General features: G+C 53.2%; 1 protein-coding gene across 12 annotated transcripts in view; it reads right to left on the bottom strand.

The window, feature by feature from the left end:
* Positions 1-1,708: 1,708 nt before the first annotated feature.
* ATP2B2 (ATPase plasma membrane Ca2+ transporting 2) overlaps positions 1,709-13,751 on the bottom strand; it is a 126,042-nt gene continuing 113,999 nt past the window's right edge. For 7 of the 12 annotated variants that reach the window (XM_063630704.1, XM_055260184.2, XM_055260186.2 and 4 more), the window contains 2 exons: positions 11,839-12,021; positions 1,709-2,759 (listed from right to left, as the gene is read on the bottom strand). In XM_063630704.1, coding sequence (XP_063486774.1) covers positions 2,448-2,759; positions 11,839-12,021 — 495 coding nt within the window. In that variant the 3' untranslated portion in view covers positions 1,709-2,447. Of the gene's footprint in view, positions 2,760-5,628; positions 5,684-9,772; positions 9,945-11,838; positions 12,022-13,751 lie in introns of all 12 variants that reach the window. The other 5 variants (XM_055260187.2, XM_055260193.2, XM_055260196.2 and 2 more) reach the window with 3 other exon arrangements.

The following is a 13,751-nucleotide window of genomic DNA, read 5'->3' as shown; positions in this document are numbered from 1 at the left end:
ATCGCTCCCTGTTCCCTAAGCCAGGCTCCACTGAGAACCCCTCCTGGCTCCAGATGAACATGGAGCATGGCGTGCAAACACAGCTATCCTGATGTCATGGAACGAGGTCACGGACACATGACTGATCAAAGAAGTGGGGAGATGTAAAACTGTGAGAAAGGAAAACTCCAAAAACACCATGTTCCAAGGCTGCCCCATGTTTTACACGTGCAGATCTTTCCTTCCTCGTAGGACAGCAGTGGGCTGGCTTTGGTGGCATTTGTACTGAATCCAATAAGCACATCTGAGGGCTGGTCACCCCTTTGGGTATGCAGTTTCCTCTGCTGGATACATTCAGAGATACTTCTTCACGACATTCAGGTGATGCGCTCTTGAAGGTCCTCCTTCCAGGAGGATTTTGCCAGGTGGGATGGGCTGACTTTGAACCCCAAACCCTCAAGTTTTTCCACAGCCATCCAGATGTAGGCCCTCCCAGCTGACTATGGCTCTTTTCCCGAGTGGCTCTCATCTTGTTTGTGGAAGAGTTCTCTGGGCCTGGAGAAGGGAAGGGGCCGGGCTGACACAGCCATCATGAGGAGGGTCAGCATGAGGAATGGATTTTGCAAGAGAGGCGGAAAGTGTTTGGTTTTCCTCGAAGCATGGGACATCATCGATCATGGTATTCAAAATGTCTTTTGCACTGTACAAGTTTATGGAAAAAGATCATATGCTGAAAAGTCTCAAAGCAAACTTTGTATTAAATACAAAAGTTCTTTTATGAAAAACGCTGAGACCCACAAAGTGCTTAGCAGTTAAGAGGCTGACATACAATTAAATAAGCTCTTATTAAGTGGGATTACTAGTGCTGTTGTCTTGGGAAAAAATAACCACCTTTTCTCACCTGTGATACTGTAGGGTTTCAGAATGGCTTTCTGATTGGGAAAGCAAGACTTGCTGTTAAAAGGCTACAGTATATATTGTGACTACAGGAAGACAATTTGGTTTAAAATCACACTGAGTACATCTCAATATACACATCATAAGGTTCATTCGGATCTAAATAGTGCAGAGAAAAAGGCTATTCTTCTTCAAAAATAAAAATAAAAGCAGCAAGCCATACTGATCCTCATCCAATAGGCCAACAGCTCGGATGCTGCCATTAATAAGGAAACAAACCTGTAAGTTACTAAATAAAAAAAAAATCAACACAATACCATTTATAATATTTCAACACTACCTCAATCTCTGTACAGACAGTGCCAAAGAGAACCTATTTTTGAAATGCTCTTAGTAAACTCAAGCGAGTTTCATTGAGAGAAAAGTCTTCGAGCAGTGCTTTGCAGATCCTGGCATCCTTGGGCCGGATGGCCGTTAGTGTTGCAAACCCAGGAAGCCTTCTCTCCTCCTCTCCCTTCGTCTACGGAGCATGTTGTTAAACCCCTCAGGATGGCAACTCGGTAGCATTTGGCTTCTGCCTGAGCCTCTCACGGTAGTGACATTATTGAACGGAAATAGCAGGCAAAAATCAGAGCATGGCTATCATAAAACATCAAGGATGCAACCCAGGGGAAGTGTCTGTTGGGCCGAGCTGTTTTTATAGCATCTCAGCCACCAGTGTTCTTAAACCGTACAAATAGCCAAAGACGTTATCTACAGGTTTGTAAACAAATTACATTCTTCTTTTAGGACATAAATAAGTTAAAATAGAGCAATTTAAGCGGAAACAAGGCAACATGCCGGCAAAGAAACTTTATATATCCATGTATATATATTTATATATATATATATATATATATCTACCTATCTATATGGACGTATACAGTCTTGGAGAAGTATACGTTGATATAGATACAAAGAAATGGATATAACCTTGTGAGTGTCTATGAAGTTCTTCGGTTCCATTGGTGCAAATCTACTAGGCGAGTTAAGCTCTGCAATTTCAAAAAGTTATTAAATTAATCTATACAACTGAGACCATGCTGCGCAAGCATTTCAAAAACTCACAGACCAGTGGATTGGATAAATAGTCTCAGAAAAGAGTCTGTTTGCAGTTCCCGCCTAAGAAAACAAACAAACAAAAAAACCCCCTCCCCAACCCCCAAAAACCAAACAAGGGGAGGATTGAAAGTGTACAGTACATTCATGCGGGGGACGTGGTGGCTGGGCGGGTGCATGGCTGGTCCATGTCTGGGTGGGAGCCAGGAAGGGCTTGTTTTGGGAAAACCGCTCACTCCCGTAAGCCCCCAGTGGAGATCCCGCCCCTTGCCTCGAAGTGAAAAAGAGTTCAAACAGCATCGCAGCCAGAGAGAGGGTCTGTTGGTGGAAACGTTGGTTTTCTCTCCAGTATTTGGTTTCCGATTGTTGCTCGTTGCTGCTTGGGTGAGTTGGGTGCCTGGATGGATGGGTGCCCGGAAGGCGGGTGGCAGCGGGGTCCATGAGGGCGGGCGGGCAGGCGACAGGGTCCTCAGCTAAAGCGATGTCTCCAGGCTGTGGATGGGGCTCCCTGGACTTGAAGAGGTAGCTGATTTGCTTGTGTCGGTCGTCAGGTTGATCCCACTGTCGATGGCGCTGTTGTTCTTGTTGAGTGATGACGGCGGGCTCGAGTTCTGCTTGAGTGCGGCATCTTCTTCCAGGTCGGTGTCGTCAATGAGGGGGATGTGGGGCTGGGAATCTTCGATCCGGAATTCAGGATGAGCCATGAAGTTATGGATGGAGGTTCGAGATTCAGGCTTTTCTAAACCTTCATAGAGAGAGCTACGGAACGCCTTCACGACGCGGATCTGCAAGGGAAGCACAGGGGTCAGGAGCACCGCCCAGGGACCACAGCCAGGCTCGGGGGGCTCACAGGTGGGGCGGGTGGGAGAAGGGTTAGGGCAAAGCAGGTGGCTGGAATCCACAGTCGCTGGGTGTTATTAGCATTGACAGGATGGGGGAGAGTGAAAAAGGGGGCTCAGGTTATAGGCATCCTTGAGCTGGTTTTTAAAAATCTCTTTGGTTTTGGTAGAAACTAGTGTTAGGACAGGAGGAATCACCAAGCACCATCAAAGAGATGATGGGGAACAGTGGTTAAAGGAAGCGCAGTCGACTCCTGCGGGCACCCACACCTAGTGAGAGACTGAGCCTTGTTCACTTTAAAGCAGAGGTTCAACCATGCAGACGGGGAGGAGGACCAGGTGGGAATCAAATAGGAAAGAGGAGAGGCTATTAAAAAAATTCATCTTGGAAAAACCACACACAGTTAAGAAACCATACAACATGGAACATGTTACGTGTCACAAACAGAAAAGGCACAGAAAGGAGAGACGGTTGGATGAGCTGGGATGAGAGAGATACATGAGGGCCAAACAGAACGGGGACATCAAACCAAAGGCAGCAAAGCAAACCAAAGCCAACCCAGGGCTTTCTGAGGTGCAGAGCAGAGGCAGCCAGAAAGCACACGGGAGCTGGCGGACAGATGACATTCGGGGGCGGGCTGCATGCCACGGGGAGGCCGGGAGCCACATGGCACACACAGACAGACACACGGCTACACTTGGAAGCCTGGACAATGTGAACGGAGGTCGTTTGTACCCAGCGTTTCTTTCCTTCATGCATTTGGGAGGTAAACACTCGAGTATAGACTCAAAGCCCTGGCCGGCCAGTTATTGGAGCTTGCTTTGGGGTCTCTTATTTCCTGGGGGATTTTGTTTATTTCTTTATTTGTGCTTTGAAAACACAAAACCAAAAAACGAGGCTGGAATCAGATGGCCAAACCCAGCCCCAGTGGGATTCTGGGGTGTGTGGAACTGAGTCACGAAACAGCAAGTTCTTTCATTTTCTGTCTCAGTTGTGAACCACACATCCTGGGGCCTCAGTTTCCTCCGCTGAAGAATGGGAGGAGGCTGGTCATTGAGTCTTCAAGGCTAGTGGAAAGAGCACTGGACTTGGAGGCAGAAAGACCCAACTTGCGTCCTGGCTCTGCCACATCTGGTGCCTTGACTGTGGACAAGCCACACTAGCTCTCTGGTTGTCCTCTGTCCTGCCTCACAGGGTGCAGAGGGACAGGACCCTCACTTGGAAGAGAGGTGTCCCTTCTCTGGACTCCTGGGAGGGGCAGCAGTGCCTGTCATCTCAAGAGTCTGATGGGACTTGGGACAAAGGTGCCTCCTCCTCTCGTCCCAGCCCCAACTCAGAGTGGAGTCAGAGGTGGAGAAAACAAGTTGGCATTGGCACCTCTAGGACAGAGCCTTAGTTGGCTGCTGTGTGCAGGCCAAGTGGCATCCACCTGCAGAGCAGTGGCTGCCCTACACCACAGGCCTGCGGGGAGGCAGGGGACTGGACGAGACGGTCGTGGGGAGGCCCCTGAAGTCCCAGGACTTGAGCTCTCAGCGGAACCCAGGGGTAGCTCCTTTGTGAAACCCTGGTGGGGAAAGCCCTCTTTCATGGAAGTGGAGTTTCTAGGTGACTGTGGTTGATGATTTTAAGTGTCATCGCTGAAGGTTTGTTTTACTGTTGCAGAGGGAATTCTTTCTAAAGCATGTCATATGCTCCTCTGACTTCTAATTTAGAGTGCACAGAGAAGAATTTAACATAAGGTTTGTCAATTATCCTTCTTGGTCTTAGGTAAGACCCCATGGATTGGCTTGTTTTTTCTCCCTTGCTGTCAGCCATCTCTTACTAGTTAGTGCTGACTTTTCTGTTTTCTGAAAAGCACCTTTGTCCTTTCACCTTGCATACTGTGAGCTGGGACTCCAGGGTACCCCACTTGCTGGAATTGTGCTTTAAATAAGAGGCAACAAGTGCCAAATAAGAGCCAGCCAGACATGGCCTTCATGCTGGTGCTCCATCATGGCCACTGTGGCTGCTCTGAGCTCTTTCCCCCTGGAGTCCCTCTTTGTGGCTCTGCAGAGATGATTCATATTCTGATCTCCCGACAAGTGAGCCGTTACACCTTGATTAACTGAAAACAAAGAAGGCGCTGCAGGCCTCAGCTTTCTTGTTTGTAGAATGGGAATAGCATCAAGGCTGTAGCTGCCTAGCCTGGTGCTCAGTGTGTTCTGAGGCTGAAGTGCAATTCAGATGCTAACTGGAACACCTAGTGTATGTGTGGGGCAGGGGGAGGTGGCAGGACCCTGTCATGTGACTGACAACGCAGAGGGGATGACACACAATGAGATGAGGCCCCTCCGCCCTCCCCCTGGCATGGAGACAACAGAAAAAATGAACTGCTCTGGACAAGACTGTGGGGACAAGACTTTTTGGGACACCCCGCCACGGCCATCTCAAGTCTCCACTTCGGTTCTCTCCGAGGCTGAAATGGAAAAAACTATGGGAAAAAAAAGCTCTTCCATCTCCCCTCCCTGCCTACCCTAAAGGTAGGATTTTTTTTTTTTTTTTTTTTTTTTTTTTTTTTGGCATAAGCTGCATTTGGGTGCGAGGGTGAGGGGAAGGAGAGGAAGGGACCCGGTGAGCGGGGTTTCAGATGTTTTGGTTTCGTCAGCACAAAGGGAGCAGGGAGACCCATGCCCGTTGTCAGAGGGCTCTGAGGAAACGCACAGGCCCTGGTCTGAGATGGGTTCTACATACTCGAATGTTTACCCGGCTTCAAGGAAGCCAAGAGTCTGGGATTGATTCACATTCATTTCAGGCTCAAGGTTAAAGACTCACAACCTCTTTTAATTTCACTCTCTCTTGCTGAACTCTGTGTCCAGGGTTCTCTAGCCCTCTAGGGAAACAAACACATGGAATATTCAGACAGCGGAGAGGTCTAGGGCTCCCCCCACAAAGCAAGCCATTTTCTCGCCAACCCAAGGTTGCATTAAATTAGTTACCAAAACACTAATGTGAAGTCCGGCTTTCTTCCCTTTTTGTTGTTTTCATTTCTCCCCCTAACAGTGCAAACTCCTTGCCCTAGGAGTCGTCAGAACCAGGAATCTGCAGGAGAAGTGGGAGCAGGAGGTGCCCTATCTGTCTAGCAAGGTACGGTGTCCAGAATGTGGCTAGGACCTGGCTTATGGGGCTGGCTCTTGGCTTGGGTGGTTTGAAAGAGCAGGACTTCCACTGATAAACATGGAGCCTGCTACAGACTTGCTAAGTACAAAGATGGTTTGAGATGAGTTAGGAATTTGAGGCAATGAGAAAGAGAGGCTGTGCGGCTTTGCCTTGGTTCGAAGTGTGGGATGCTAATCTTGTCTTTGATCACCAGTGGGAAGGTGCCCTTCTCCCCAGTCTTGGCCACGCTGGTAGAAGTTCAAGCTGAGAAACAGCTTCCCTCGCCTTCCCTGGAGGACTGACCCCTTTTCACGATATGAGGCTGTGGGCGTGGGCACTGGTTCCGGAATGGAAGTTCAGCCTCTGTGGCTCCAGGTCTGTGGGCCTCCTGGGAAGCGGTGTGAGTAGTGGGAAGAAGGAGGGACTCTGGAGTCTGACCTCTTGCCACGCCCTTGCTATGGTGACCCTGGCCTCATCAGTGTCTTTCTCTGCGAAATGGATGTGTTGGCAGGTCCTCCCCTCCCACAATTCAGTGGTGAGGCATCTGTGAAGTAAAGGGAATGGGGAACTGCTCTGGGAATGTTGAGTGGGGCTCAGGTATAAGGCAATAGGGATGTGCCATTAAGTTTCCGGGGCAAAAACAAGTTCGTTTTTGAGTTAGTCAGAAGAGTGCACCAATTCATTCCCTCCCGAGCATCCTCGTGCCATGTGCCTCATGACTGCGGTCAGGCTTACCACGTGCGTCTGTCTGCTGAGGCCTTCATCTTGCGGTGATGCCGTGGGGAGGGGAGGGCCTGCGATGTGTTCAGGGGCTTTCCTCAGTGTCCCAGGTCAGAAGTCAGGCCCTGTCCCAGGCCTTTGTGGTCAACTCTTCATAACCCAGGGGACAGTGAATTGACTCCTTCCAGGGCACACTGGCTGCAGGTGTTTTTGCCTCAGCAGGCACATGGGCAGCCTCCTCTGCTGGGGAGTCCCCAGGAAGCAGATCCCCCTCAGAAGGCTGGTGGGGTGCGGTGGGGGTGAAGGAGTTGTGGGGTAGTGGGGCGGCCCACTTCCTCATCCCATCAAATCGGGGCCCTTCTGTCACTTCCTGGCCACCTGTTTAAACCTCCCTGTGGGAGGAAAGCATACTGGCTTCTGCAGGGACCTTGGCTGGTGTTTAGAGGGTCCTCAGAGTCCTTGGAGACCAGAGGAGGCAGCACTGTTGTAGACACTACTCAAGCAAAGGAGGCACGAGGCTGTGTTGTCCAAATATGTGTACTGAAACCGCAGAGGCTGTGATCCTGTCTGGGAACCAGTGCCCTCAGGCAGGGGTTTGGTCAGGCTCTTTTTAAGACCATAGGCTCAGGAAGGGTCTCAGGAGGGACCCAGAATTACAGGCTGGATTCTGTCACAGAGGGGGAATGTGAGATTCTCCAGGAGGCGTGAAGAGGGAGAGGCAAGATGGTGAGCAGGGTGGGGAGGCCCTGGCCAGCCCCGCTGGGTCCCCTGAGAGAATGAGGGGTTAGGGCAAGGACTGTCAAGTTGGCTTTGGCTGAGCCTCTGCCTGGGCTTCTTTTCCAAGACTGTTCCAAAGTTGGGGTAACCACGGGTTACAGGGGACTGATCCGGCTTGGAAGGAGGTCAGTGTAGACACATTCCTGTCTAAGCATTTCTGCAGAAATGAAGAAAAGGGCATTTCTGCAAAGAAGTGTTGTTCCCGGATTGGCCCTATTGAATGGCTTTGCAAATGATGCAGAAGAAAAGCTGAGAAAGAAGTGGCTGAGGTTTGAGAGGACACCTCTAGCTTCCAGACTGTGAAAGCTAAGATGAGGGGCTAACTCAGGGACGACTTCCAAAGGCAGTGGGGGTGCCCAGCGATGTCAAGTGTGCTCTGTCGTGGCCAGGGTGAAGTGCTGCCCTTCAAGAAAGAGGCTGAACTGGGATGGACGAAGAACTGGGCCTTCACCCAGAAGCCAGACTCCTAGCAGGCAGCCCCAGCCAGAGGGCCGCAGGAGTCATCGGGAGGGGTGGCAAAACAGAAGAAGTGGATTCTTCTCCATGTAGCTCTCCCTGCTGGGACACTTGGTCACCGCACCTCAGGATAGGTGGGGGTGCTGAGCAAGGCCAGAGCTGAGCTGGTGCAGAAAGGAGCTGGGAGGTCAGCTGGCTAGGCCACTGCTAAGGGGAGAGCTCTCTGGTCTAAAGGGGAGGAGGATGGGACCAGTGTTGCCTTCCCCGAGAAATCCTGGCAGTGACTGCCTAGTGACGGTATCTCATGGAAATGTGACTCAGCCACCATCTGCTGAAATGCATCTCCATTTCATCTTGGCTCCCCGGTCCTCCCCAGCACTGCATTTCTGTGCTGACGAATGAGCACTGAGGGGCTCCTTCCCTGCTTTCTGCTTCTGTCCTGCCGCTATGGGTCGTGGACATTTGCCATCAATAGGCTCTCTGTGGCCCGCGCCTCCTGCTGGAGGCACTGAGGGAGGTGCTCCCACCAGCACACAGGGTTACCTGCTTGGCTGCAGGGGGTTGTGTTGTGGGTGTTCTGGTTTTGGATGGGGGTAGAGGCCCTTTATAAAGTTTCAAGAGATGAGCTGGAGTCTACTTCTCATCAAAGAAGCTGGAGGCTAAGACTGACACTATGCCGATTGGAGAAGACCAGAACCAGGGGCTCCCCTGCAGATCAGAAGGGCCTGACTGGAAACATAGCAGGGTGATGGGAGGAAAGACAGACTTGTTCCCTATGGGGCCTGAAGCCATGGGTCCGGGAAAGAGCTAGACAAAGCCAGCAATGAGTGACCTAGATCAGAAGTGGTGGCATGAGGAGATGAGCTTGGCAGGAGGGAGATGAAGGAGGAGCCGCAGTCCCGGGCTATCTCTCAGATAGAGGAGGGCAGGATGCCGAAGGGCAGATCAGGTCCCTCTGGGCCTGCTGGCACCCAGGCAAGATGTGAGGCTCGACCCACCATTTTCTACCAGGGGTCAAGCTGAATGGGCCAGGGACCTTGTCCTTTCCAGGAAGGGCTTAGAACTTCAGCAAGTTCCAAGCTCAGCCACAGGGAAAGGTGTCTACAGGGCAGCTGATGCTGTCAAAAGTGCAAGGGGAGGAGTGACAGGAAGTGGGCAGAGACTCTGAACTGCTGGGGTGCAGTGTCTAGGCTGTGAGCTCCTAGGTGGCCTGGGATCCCTGGCTGACTATGACCTCTGACCTGCAGTGACCTCTTGGCTCAACCATCCCCCTTGACCATGACCCTCATTACTGTGGGTACCCCCTGACCAGCTGGGAAAGTCTGGATGACGTGACCCTCTCCTGGGTGGATCCCAATGTGACTGACTGTGACCCTAAGGGGCTTGCTCCCCTTGACCCACAGTGACCCTTCTGCTGACTTTGACTGCAAGACTGGGACCTCCTGTCCAACTCCAACCCTTGCCTTGGTGGTCCAGGCTTTTCCTGACCACATATGACCCTGGGCCAGTGGGACACTCTGTGTCCCCTCCATGTCTGTCCCCCTCTGGCTGCCGGGACCCTGTGGTGGATTGGGACCATTTGGTCACTGATGTCCTCTTGACCAATGGTGATCCCTTGACCGAACCAGACTTTTTGGCCACTTGGGACCCTAACGACCCTCTGACTGACCCTGGTCCACTGAGTGACTGCCACCGCATGACTGGCTACGCTCTCCTGACCAACGGGACCCTCTTGGGTGGCTGGGACCCTTCAGCCCCCTGGGCCTGATTGTGACCGGCTGCCCCCCATGTCCTCTGGTGCCCCAGCCCCTGCCCGCCTGGGAGCTGGCGTGGGCAGTGCCAGCCGGAGGCAGTAAGGAGTCACACTCACGCCCGGCTGCAGCAGGAGGAAGGCTGGTCGGAGAGGAAAGAGCATTGGACAACGACACGCGACTAGGGCTAGAGAGATTGGCTACATCCTGGCTCTGGCTGGTGACCGAGGACTGTCTCCGCAGGGCCCCCTGAAAGGAGGCCCCGCTCTTGAAAGTATTGACTACTTCAATCTGCAACGGAGGAGAGAACGAGACAAGTTGCGAGAAGAACGAACACAACAGCTACATGACTGACAGGCGCAACGTCACAAGAACAGCCGCAGCCACGGCAACAACGACAATGTCACTTAAATCAAAACAAAAATATCAGACACACTCCAAGGCTCTGAAAAACGTCTGCTCAGCTCTGGGCCCACCTGCAGGCCCCAGGGTCCCCGGCAGGACACAGGGGGTCCGGCCTTTGTCCTGTGCTAGTGGCTTAGGGGCCAGTGGGCTGGCCAGTGGGGGAGGCAGTGATTAAACATGGTATCTGGAGGGAAAAGAGCAGTGTTCAGCCTCCCTCAGGTACAGGCGTGGAGGAGGTAGAGGGTATGGTGGGGGTCCTGAGGTGGACAGAGCTTGGCCTAAATTCCAGCTCTGTCACTTACTAGCTAGGTGACCTTGGGCAAGCCACCTCTCTGCGTTGAGTTTCTTGTTCTTAAGAAGGGTCAATGCCACCTGCCTGGCAGGGTTATCTGTAAGTGGCAAAGCACCTCACCCACGTTAGCGTTCCACAAGAGGCAGGCAAGACAGGCGCCCGTGCCCACTCCAGAAATCGCAGTCCTTGCTTCCTCCCATAATTTGGAGACCCCTGCATGGCCTTGCCGCCAGAGCAGTGACAGCACCAAGGACATATTCACTGAGTTGTCCTGGACCTCCCAGGAGGTGGGGGCAGGCTGGGAGGGCTGGCTGCCAGGGTCCTAATCAGGGAAGGTGAGCCCAGGCCCGTGTCAGGCAGCTCCGGGTCTGAAACCTGCTTCCAGTCCCGGCCCCAGCTGTGCCAGCTTGGTAGAAGGGGCCATCTCCTGGACCTCGGTAACCTCTAAAACTGGGGCAGTCACATCTACCTCCCAGGGCTGTGAAGGTCACATGAGGTGAGGTTTGGGACAGGGTACAGAGGGGTGGGAGATGACCCAGGTGGGCTCTCTGCTACATCGGATGGAAATGAGGTGCTGGGCCACAGCTGGCAGGATGGTGGCCAGGTGGCTGCTTCTACACTGCACTTCACCTGAGTATTCTGGGGCATGGAGGAGCTCCCACTCCAGCTCCGCAGATGGTCTGGGAAAGAGACCCACAGAGCCCCTTCTGACCCTCCCCTCGCAGGGCTGGGACAGCACTTGTGAGCTACAACATCTGCTCCAGGCATAAGGGGACCATGTGAGAGCATGCGGTGTGTGTGTGGGGGGTGGGGGTGGGGGGCGCGCAGGTGTGTCGTGTGCCACATGGCAGCTATGCTCTCTCTGCTCTGGGGAAGAAACCTGCTTCTGGCTGGCTACGCCCTGCATCTGTGCTCCCCTGGTGTGCTTGGTGTGTGCACGTGTGTCTGTGTGTACTTGAGGATGACTGACCTTTGCTCCCCACAGCCTCTCCACCCCCTAGGGGAAGCTGAGGAGAGCAACTGAAGCCCCAGTGGAGGCGGCGGACCCCCTGACCACCAGGCCCTGGGGGACCCTGGGCGACCTGGCCTGCAGCTTCTGTCCAGCCTTACACAGCCCCTCTGGGTGGGTGCCCCCAGCCCTGAGCGACAGTCCCCTCCCTCACCTCTGCCCTCAGAGCCACCCTTCCCCACCCTATCAGGGAAATCCCCCTGGAGACCATGGTGGGTGTGACTCCTACCGCTTCCCCTTGCTGCCCTGAGAGGGCACAATGGACCTCCCTGTGGAGGCCATGCTGTTCCTTAGCAGCCACAGGAGTGTGTGTGCAACGTGGGTGTGCAAGTGGCTGGTGAGAGCTGGCCGGGACCCCTCTGTAGCCACCCTCCCTCAGCACCAGAGCTGGGCCCTGGGGGGCAGCACAAGCACACTCACCTCCATCCCCTGGCCCGCCCCGGCCAGGCCTGGGCCCAGCCCCCAAGAGCCTCCTGTACCTGCGTCTGGATCCGATTCAGGCCTCGGAACCACAGGATCTGGCCCCGCCGCAGCTCCCGCTCCGCATGGTCGATCTCCTCCACGTCCTCGTTGAGCTCCTCCTCCGGGATCTCCTCCTTCTGCGTGAGCCTGCCTGCCTCCTTGAGGAACTTGAGTCTGCTGGTCGGGATGGTGGCGATGACCTGCAAGGGACCCTGTCTGTCAGGACGGTGGGGCTGTCCTTCCTGGTGGCCTTCTCTCCCTGACACCCGCTCCTCTACCTCCCTCCTCCTACCCACTCACCCAGGCATGTGATCAATCTACTCCTTCACCCACCTCACCTGTTCCTCAGCCCAGTCTTTGACAATTTCTTTTTTTTTTTGAGATGGAGTTTCACTCTTGTTGCCCAGGCTGGAGTGCAATTTGCTTTTTAATTCACTCATTCAGAGTCGGGGTACATAGTGGACAATCTTGGCCTCTAGGAGTTGGACAGATGTGGCTTTGAATACCCCAGACAGCCCTGGTCCTGTGGCCTTGGGCAAGTCATTTAACCTTGCTGAGCTTTGGTTTTCCTAGCTGTAAAGTGGGGGCCGCTCTGGGCATGGTGAGAACTGGGCACGGTGGAGGGTCTAACTCGTCCTGCATGAGCCTGGCCCGTGGCTGGCCATCGGCTCTCCTGGGGTTACTTATTCCTCTGTCCCTTATTCCTCCTGAGGTCACTGGACCCTGAGGGCAGCCAATCCTGGACTGGGAAGGCAGAATGGGAAAGAACTATGCCTTCATTCCTAATCTTCCCCAAAGGGCTTGTCCATGGGGCTGAGGACCCAGACGCAGGCCCTACAGGAAAGCTGAGGTGGCAGATATCAGAGGCCCCTTCCATCTCCTGTAGGGGCAGTCAGGCGCTGGCTTGAATGCAGCCTCAGGGGGCTCCCTGGGAGTGTAAAGTCAGCACTGCCCGCTGGCATTAACCTTAGTCCTCTGAATCCTTCCCTCAGATACTGGGCCCAGCCCCCAGGAGCCTCCTGTAGGGGGTGGGCCCCAGTGGGATAAAGATAGCCTGGCCCCCAGGGTGCCCAGGGATTTATCACTCTCCAAAGAAGCCCCAAAGGTTACAGGAAGTCCTTTTGGATGAAACTAAACTTTCTTATTTATCTTTTAGTTAATTTTTGCCCCTGTAGCTTCTCACTCTAGCTTGCAGACAGCTTGAAGGCAAGAACAATGCCTCCCACCCATGGGGTCCCACTGCCTGGATGTGTGAGCACCTTGGGAATAAAGCCCCTTAGGCCCTGAGTTGGTTCTGGGCACTCCTCCCAAGTCCTGTGTCCTGGGTCAGGAGCCTTTGAGCTGCATGCTGTCAGAGCTGTCACAGGGTCTGAAACTCGGGCAAACGTAGAAAAAGGAATTGGCGGGAGAATATTCTGGGGTCAAAGCTGGAAGGGTCCCTAAAGAGCATCCAGCCCAAGGAGCCCCAGAGCTGGGGCAGCTCTCAGATGGCCACAGGCACAGCACTGAGTAACACTGCAATGTGGCAGACTGTGTCCTGCTTGCGTTCCCTCTGAGTGCTCTAAAGGATCCTGATTGACACCAGCTGGCCACCAGCGCCCGCAGACCATGGATTCATCTCCCTTCCTAACAAGCTGCTCCAGCCTTGAATCCCTGGCAGGCCATGGCTTCTAGCTAGAGTTTAATAACGTCATTCTCATTACATTAATGTTTTTGTTAGCTTCCATTTATGACAAGTGATACTGATTTTTCAGTTGTCTTAGTAATATGATGTTGCCTTTAAAAACAAATTTAAGTTAAAAAAGCTGATGTGATTCAGAGAAAATATTACATAAACAACAGGAGCAGTGGTAGATAGATATAAGGCAAAAATCAGAGCAGTAGCACCCAGACGACCAGTGTAGGACCTGGGACAAGCCCCCTTGCTCAG

Source organism: Symphalangus syndactylus, chromosome 21, assembly GCF_028878055.3.
Source record: "Symphalangus syndactylus isolate Jambi chromosome 21, NHGRI_mSymSyn1-v2.1_pri, whole genome shotgun sequence".
Taxonomy (NCBI): Eukaryota; Metazoa; Chordata; class Mammalia; order Primates; family Hylobatidae; genus Symphalangus; species Symphalangus syndactylus.
The sequence above is the reverse complement of the archived record's forward strand: the minus strand, read 5'-3'. Positions and strand labels throughout refer to the sequence as shown.